General features: G+C 36.5%; 1 protein-coding gene across 1 annotated transcript in view; it reads right to left on the bottom strand.

The window, feature by feature from the left end:
- Positions 1-1,851: 1,851 nt before the first annotated feature.
- Positions 1,852-8,902, bottom strand: part of Opa1 (optic atrophy 1 (autosomal dominant)) — a 77,428-nt gene continuing 70,377 nt past the window's right edge. Inside the window, 2 exon segments of the mRNA XM_013019425.1 lie at positions 1,852-1,972; positions 4,144-4,218. Of these exon segments, the coding sequence (XP_012874879.1) occupies positions 4,154-4,218 (65 nt within the window). The 3' untranslated portion in view covers positions 1,852-1,972; positions 4,144-4,153.

The raw sequence follows: 8,902 nt of genomic DNA, 5'->3' as shown, positions 1-8,902 counted from the left end.
GCCCAGGAATCACTTTTAAAAAACATATATATATTTATCAGCAACTTTTATATTTAAGTTACACTACTAACTCTCTCACAGGATTGAAAGTTCTCCTCTTCCAGTTAAAAAGAAAAAACAAAATTTAAACAAGAGGATGTGAAAAAATGACTCCCTAACTTCAGCATTTGGCAAAGAATGAATCTGCAGAAATAAAGCTGGGGGGCCTCTTATCTATCCATAATTCACAGAAACAAACAGGCTATTTCTTTACTCCTTTAGAAGTAGACATGTAGTTGTAATGGGTGTTTCTCAGCTGCACATTGTGTGATATGTGCTCCAGTGAGGGGGTTTACTGTGGCTGTCAGGGCTTACCCCGTAAGGCCAGCTGCTAATCTTAGTGTGGACCATCACAGGGCTCTGTGCCCTTTGTGCTGACCACTGTCCCTCACCTACAAGAAAACTGGAAATGTCCTTGACCACTTACTTGTCTATTAAACAACAACACACACTGCTACTAACTGCAAAAAGGAGATGTTTCTACCTCACAGTTTAAATTAAATAGCTGTATTTACTCAACTATCGGTGACATTCTCCACCCATGCATACTGTCAAATCATGAAGGAGCGCAATGAAGAATGTATTCAGATAAAAAAAGAAACAAGTGAGTATGTGTGTGTAAGCAGAAAATCGTTATCAAAAAACAATCCCCAAAATAGTATAGGCCGCTCTTGATCTTTACTCAATGTAAACTGTAAAATTAAAAACTCACAAAGTAGGTATGTTCTGTTAGCATAATAAAGCCTTAATAAACAGCAAAAGAGGAAAATTTTATAAGTTAAAAATGGTGTATTTCTTTTTTTAAAGTCTGTTAATTAATAAAACAAGTTTGTATAAAACATGAAAATGTTGGAAAAGCATTACTGTACTTGAACTGCAATGATTTAACTTTAAATTTTGTTTTAATTTTCAACTGAGAGGGAAATGGTGACCATTATTCTGTTGCAATGATTTCTATTTAGAATAGAGGGGTAGTGAGGGAGTAGCACAGTGCTGCAGTATTTGCCTAGCAAGTCTGAGGCTCCAGGTTCAATCCCCTGAGCTCCCTGCCACTCACCCCTCAAAAAAAAAAAAAAAAAGCCATAGGAAGAAAGCCTTTTCCTGATGTCCAAATATTTGACAATATTCTAAATGAAATAAGTCAATTGATTATTCTTAAGTCTTTTCCATCCCCTGCCATGGGTTTCTGTTAATAGGAAAAGAAAAACCCTACTGTTAACAGAATACCCAACTTAAGTACACAACATTCAAAATAAATGAATTCTGAATGGATGTCGAGTGTGGAAAAATATCAACTGAAGGCAAGCTGCTACTAATCGCTTCTAAAACAATTTCTAACCTAGCAATCAAGCCTGGTTTTTTTTTTCACTGATTATACACTGAATTGTTAAAATCCAAATTTACCTATCTGAGGATCTTCCCTTAATCAGTTTTTCCCTCCCCTCATAACTGAATTAACAGTTAACTAATGCCTGGGAGGAGAACTCTATATTTACAGATGATGACTTAGCAAGCTACTATCATTTTATATACAAATGATAACTTAAAAAAAAGTACTATTCCAAAATGACTAGCATTATAGTTCTGAAAAAGACACAGTGAATACCATGGATAATGAATTACACTAGTGCCACCACAAATAAGACAACAGAGTAGAGAGCAAGTTTCCTATCTTCAAGGACTAGCCTGAGTGGCTAGGCCAATTATACTGATCTGTTACCTTGGTACAATTATATAGGATGATAATGCCAGTTTCACTGTTCTTCTAGTCAAAAGGCAGCTGAGGGTCAAAGTGCCTGAAACACACATGAATTATTTTCCCCTATGACTTTTATTGTATGTTTAAGAAGGTGGAATAGCAGAAGGAAGAGAGGCAGGACAAAAGACTGACGTTTTGTTTCTTCAGATGTATGCAGAGGCGGTTATGAGGATTCTGTAAAAATAAATCCATTTGATTAATTTAGGTCTGGAAAGACAAATGCAGCGTTTCTCAACAAACTTTAATTATTACATGATCATAAAAAATTGAAGCCTAACTATTTCTGTTTCTGATTTTGTTAAAATCATTCTTAAATCACCTTTCACAAAGCATTAGCATAATTTTTATCTAACATGTGAATGAAAATATATTAAAATTCATTTTCTATATAAAAATGTAAGACATTTAAAAATTGGTTGATAAAGAAGAATCTGCGTGGCTGTGTTGGATATAAACACCTCAGCAAACAGGGCTACCACTCTGCAGGATTTAGTGGATCTGTAGAGTACAATCTGATCACTTGTCCAACTCAGAGACAGTTTGCAAAAGTCCCCAGTCATAGAATACATGGTGTGGTCATAGAGCAAACAGGTAGGGGACAAAGAGAGCTGGGATCTTTTTCCTACACTCAGGCCTTAGGTGCACAAGTATTACCACTATTTGACTCTTAAGACTGCCCTGAGCTGCTCTTGGGGTACACATTCTAACAGATAAAAGACATGCAATTACATCTCTGGAAGCAATTACAACTCTAGATATTATACTGTGAATAACTTAGAGGATAGATATAGCTAGTATTTTAATAGTTTCTGTGGCTTTCATGAATTCTTTCTTCCAAAGACCATGTTGTAAACAATCTTGTCATGTACATTCTGGTACTAAACAGAAATTCTAAATAAAGGAAGAAATAAAAATGCTTATATCTGTTGGCTTATACCTATAATCCTAGTTACTCAAGAGGCAGGAATTAAGAGTATTAGGGTTCAAAACCAGCCTGGGCAGAAAGTTTGTGACTGCATCTCTAGCAAATGCTGGGTAAAGTAAGAGGAGCCTGTCATGGCAACCAACCAGGAGACTGAGATTGGGAGGGTAACAGTTTTGGCAAAAAGGTTCTTAGGATCCCATCTCAACAAAAAGAGCTGAGTCTGGTGGTATGCATGTCATCCCAGCTATGGAAGAAAGCTTAAACAGGAGGATCATGGTCCAGGCTAGTTGGGGAAAAAGTGAGACCCCCATCTCAGTGATAACTAGAGGTGTGGTTCAAGCAGTAAAAAAAAAAAAATAGTAACTATTTCTAGTAAGTTTCATCACTAGGATGATACTGGAATACTTTCTGGGTGTAAAATAAATTTTCAAGCACTGAAGATATAGAAAACATTTACAAATACTGCCACTTATACAAGCATGATATCATTTTTAGCTTGTGTTACAGATATTCTGTATTTTTATAGACTTTTATATATCTGTCTTTCAAAGAAACAAAATAAAGATTCAAACCTTTTCTCTGAAATGCCTTGTTCCTTTCCTTTACTAGTAGTGCCCCATTAAGAACAAGGATCTGAATAGTGCCTCCCTTTCTCCCTGGCCTTCTTCTCAGGCCTTTACCCTTACAGTACAGAGCAAGACGTAATGTGAAGCTCACTGCTGGGGCGCATGAGTTGCTAGTGATGGAACCTTCCACAGTCCCACTCCTTCCATTTCAGTGAGTATTTCAATAAGTGATAATGGCTTGTTCATAGTGGTTTTCTTTTCTCAACTCCTTCACTAAAAGCAACTGACTTACCAATAATAATTGCTAAATGATGATCAGCAACTGGAAATGTACTAGCAAAGTCCTTAACTATATATTTTATTAGGAACATGGCTTATAATGGCAGACTATAGAACCAGACAACAGTCAAAAGGACCAATAGATTCTAAGGCTATATAAATAAATTTAAATAGAAAAAGAATATTGATAATTTTTTAAAAAAATAGAGTTAGATTAAGGATTCCTCAAATAAGTAGCTATGCAATCAGATGAAAATAAACACAAATACACAATTAAGCGCTGACTATGACCATGAGGAATAAAATAATGACAGCTAAAGTTCAATTCCTCAGTGCAGTAAATGCGTCACTTACTATAAAATCTCTCAGCCCTTTGCTCACCTGTTTTCTGCATAAAATGTGTTGTAGAGAATATTTTTAGCTTAGACAGAGGGAATCAGAGATTTGAAGGACCAGTATAGTTTTAGAGATCCATGCCACTAAAATGCTAAAAGCAAGTTAGAACAGAATAAACTAGTAAGAAAAATTTAAAATATAAATTATGTTTTTAGTACCAATGCAGAACTTTTACTCACCTAATACAGTTTACTTCTCCTGATGAAGAGCCTCAATGAAAGCATCAAGTTTTTCTTGAATCTCTCTAACTTTCTCTAGGGAGATAAGATAATAACTTAGTTAACTAAACACAAATTTATTTTTCAAATGTACTACAAGCAAACCACCAGAGATGATGATTAAATAATCTAGTATATTTACTGAACTATCTTAAGAAAAGGAAAAAAATTAGTCCCAGTACACCATCCAAGATGGACTAATGTGCATATGGCTTACAGTAGCAGTGCTCAGCCACCCTTTGGAAGGGTGGCTGATCCTTTAAAGGGGCCTCTAGAAATAGTTGTTGACTCTTTCATAGAAAAAGACACATACAGGTATGTATACAAGTATGTATAGGATTACTTTAATACATTCTTTGACTCTCTGAAGTTCTATTGAGGACTCATAGTTAACAATTTCTGAAACAGGAAACTCTAAAACATTTTTAACAATTAAAATGATATAGGTGGGTATTTAACTGGCCTTAGGCTGGAAAAAAAAATTTTTTTTTTTGGTCGGTCATGGGGCTTGAACTCTGGGCCTAGGTGCTGTCCCTGAGCTCTTGAGCTCAAGGTGAGTGCTCTACACCACTTGAGCCAAAGAGCCATTTCCAGTTTTCTGGTGGTTAATTGGAGATAAGGGTCTCAGGAACTTTCCTGCCTGGGCTGGCTTTGAACTGTGATCCTCAGATTTCAGCCTTCTGCATAGCTAGGATTACAGGTGTAAGCCACCAGCAACTGTCTGGAAAGTGATTTTTAAATAAAAAATAATGGAACAAGTTACACAGAAAAGATCAACCAACATAAGTGTATAGTGATTCATGTAATCAAAATATCATCAAATTAAAAGACAAAAAGGAAACTTTATTACAACCAGGAGGAACAACAATACCTTGAAAACACACATAGAAAAGTACTTCCCCAGGTATGAGCCACAATTACTAAAGGTAGATTTTTAAATTTAATTGATTAAAAAATTTTCATGTCTATAGACTTATAGATACAACTTCTAATTTCTCAGAAATGCAGGTTTTCTCCACAAATATAAACTCTTCTTAAATGTGGAAAAATCATGACTTATAATACTTCATTGCAGCTTAAAATGTTGATTATAACATGATCACAGATGTTTTTGTCCTTTTAACACAGTTTAACCTAGTAATGGGAGTGGCTAAATGCTAACTGGTTCAAAACAGATGCAGCGTGGCAAACATGCTTTGTATCCATCCTTGAGTCCTAGAAGACGAATTTAATCTTCTGTACTTACATCTTTGCCTCTGGAGATATAAGTATCCCTTCTTATCAGCCAAGGCGGTGTTAGTAACAAGTACATTTTAAAAGGAAGAATTTCCCTTTTTGTAAGTTCCTACTAGCATAGCTGGAATGTTAGAAAGTATCCTATGGTTCTATGTAAAGAACATAACTTTTCCATATTCTTTTCTTCTGAAAATCTAGTATTTCTAATTGTTGGTATTAGATTAAGATTAATACAGATCTGAAAGGAAGTTGCTCTTATTTTGATTAAAATACTTTTTGAGAAAATATGGTTTAGTTACTCTTTACATGTAAGATTAAGTTAGAGAGACTAGACAAAGAATTCCAATCCAACTCTGAAGTATACTCTACATTTTTTGGTATACTGGTTTCTTTTAAACAGCAGTCAAACTATTAAACAAGGCCAAATTGTTAGTTCCGATATTAATTCATTTAATTGAATATTAACTCATCTAGTTGCCTAGAAACAGATGAACTGTTTTTATTTGTGGAAGCTATACCTAAAAGACATATTCTTAGACATGAACGCACATATACATATCATATATGTGGATAAATATAGTCTAACTGATTACTTATAAAAAGGAGGAGAGTAGGAAGAATAATTTTTTTTATTGTAAAGATACTATAGAGAGGGTTACAGTTACATGAGTGAGGTAATGAGTACACTTCCTATTGAACATTGTTACCCCCTCCATTGTTTTCCCCCTACCATCCCCTCCCTCCCTACCTTCCCAGAGGTTCTTTTTTGATTGTGATTAAGTGATTACATAATTTCCCGAATTTCACAGTATTGTGGAATAATGATGCTCATTTAAAGCCACAAGTTCATTCTAACTTTCCTGGAGCAAATTGTCTATCACAGTCTATAACATATAACGGTGTTCACATGTTATACACCATACATGTGATCAGCAGCATGGGGATATTTAGTAGTGGTTCGACCAGATGAGTGGGAGTTCTTTGTTTCTTAAGTCCTGTTAGTTTTGTCGTATCACCTAACATTTTGGATTTCGCATCCACTTATCAGGGAGACCATGTACCATTTGTCTCTTTGCTCTTGGCTTACCTCGCTCAACATGATTCCTTTTAGCTCCATCCATTTCCCTGCAAATGCCATTATTTTGTCATTTCTAATGGCTGCATAATATTCCATTGTGTATAGATACCACAATTTTTGGATCCATTCATCTGTGGTGGGGCATCTGGGTTGTTTCCATATCCTAGCTATTGTGAACAGTGCTGCAATAAACATGGAGGTGCACGTGTCCTTGTATATTGGTTCCTGTTGTTCAGGGTAGATGCCTAGAAGTGGTATGACTGGGTCGTAAGGGAGGTCAATCTTTAGCTTTCTAAGGACCCTCCAGACTGCTTTCCAAAGTGGTTGTATAAGTGTACATTCCCACCAGCAGTGTAATAGGGTTCCTCTTTCTCCACATCCCCTCCAGCATTTGTTGTTGCTGATTTGTGGATGTGGGACATTCTGACTGGGGTAAGGTGGTATCTCAGGGTTGTCTTTATTTGCATTTCCTTCACCACCAGGGATGATGAACATTTCCTCATGTGTTTCTTTGCCATTTTTATTTCTTCATTTGAGAAGTTCCTCTTTAGTTCCCTTGCCCATTTAGTAATTGGTTTGTTAGGTTTGGGAGGGATTAGTTTCTTGAGTTCCCTGTATATACAGGATGTTAACCCCTTGTGGAAGAAGAATAATTTTGAGATATCCTGCAACGACATAGAAGTAGCATAAAGAACCATAGTGAGAGCTGTTGATCAATAGGACGTTCAGAGAAGGGAAAGAGAAAGGCTGTTGTGAGGGTGGTTCAAGCAAGAAGGGTTTGGGCTAACAAGGATGAAATAGAATAAATACCTTTAAAATAGATTGTAGATTGTCAGAAAGTATGATAAAGAAAAAAAATAAAGGAAACTTGTTGAATTGTGTTAGGAAGGGGAGTGGATAAGGAAGAGTGATGGGGAGATTGACTGAAATACACTGTATAAAACCTTGGAAACGTAACAATGAACACCCCGACCGACCTCTTGTTAAACTTACTTTTTTCAATCCATAGTTACAATAGTTTCATGTAAGTATAGTTCCTCAGTCTTTCTCTCTGTCTTTCTTTCTTTCTTTGTTTCTTTCTCTCTCTCTCTCTCTCTCTTTTGTAAAGTAAGAAGGTGAAGGAAAAATGTTTTCTAAATTGTCCTATAGTTTTAGAATGGATGGATCTTTAAAAAAAAAAAAAATCTAACTTGACAAGCACAACACCTGGAAATTCCAATGAGGTGTTTAAGTCCACAGCAGCATCTTTAGCCACTTCACTAAAAAACAGTTCTACTGTGTACCAGATGAGGTGAGAAAATCTGATTTCATTGGATTCATGATTTGAGAGAAGTAGGCAGTTGAAGGGCACTACCTCCCTCCTCAGCTGAGCGGACCACCTGTGGGTGAGGACCTCAGAAGCATCACCAGAGCTGTCTATACTGAAAGACACTGAGAGGAAGATGTATTAACTCAGTGATATCTCACAGCCTTATGCTATTAATAGGTAAGCATTTTTTTTTTTTTTTTGGTTGGTCGTGGGGCTTGAACTCTGCGCCTGGGCACTGTCCCTCAGCTCTTCAGCTCAAGGTGAGCGCTCTACCACTTGAGCTACAGCGCCACTTCTAGGTAAGCATTTTTTAATAAGTGAAAATAAAAGGATTATTACATGAAAGCCACGGAATTAAAAAAAGTTAAATTTCCTTTAAAAGTTATTTTAAAAATGTTACACTCCAGGTGGGTGCTGGTGGCTTATATCTTGAATCCTAGCTACTCAGGAAGGCAAGAGCTGAGAATCACAGTTTAAAGCCAGTCTGGGCAGGAAAGTTGGTGAGATTCTATTTCCAATGAACAGGCAAAGAAGTTTGACTAGAGGTATGGCTCAAGTGATAGAGTGCCAGCTCAAAAGAAAAAGTAGAGTGCAAACAAGAGGCCCTGAGTTCAAGCCTTGGTACTACTGTGTACACGCACACGCGCACGCGCACACACACACACACACACACACACACACACACACACACACACACTATAATTAAGACTATAAGGATAAAAGACTGGCATGCCTTAAAAATCTCAAGGACACAAAGTAAGTGACTAGAAGTAATGGGAAATAAGTTACTAGAGTAATGGGAATGGGCAGTGAGAAGGAATGGAGGTAAGTGTTAATAAGAAAAAAGCTGTTGTAAATCAAAGAAAGGTTGTTCAAATAGGACTGCATGAAATTGCAGAGCTTCTGCATGGCAAAGGACATAGCTAGCAAGATCAATAGAAAGCCCATGGATTGGGAGATCTTCATTAGCATTACAACAGACAATGGTCTCATATCTAAAATATACTTAGAACTCAAAAAACTAAATCCCCCAACAACAAATCCTCAAAGAAACAACCACCCCATCAACAAGTGGGCTAAAGACTTAAAGAGAAACC

This window comes from Dipodomys ordii, unplaced genomic scaffold, assembly GCF_000151885.1.
Source record: "Dipodomys ordii isolate 6190 unplaced genomic scaffold, Dord_2.0 Scaffold45, whole genome shotgun sequence".
Lineage (NCBI taxonomy): Eukaryota > Metazoa > Chordata > Mammalia > Rodentia > Heteromyidae > Dipodomys > Dipodomys ordii.
The sequence above is the reverse complement of the archived record's forward strand: the minus strand, read 5'-3'. Positions and strand labels throughout refer to the sequence as shown.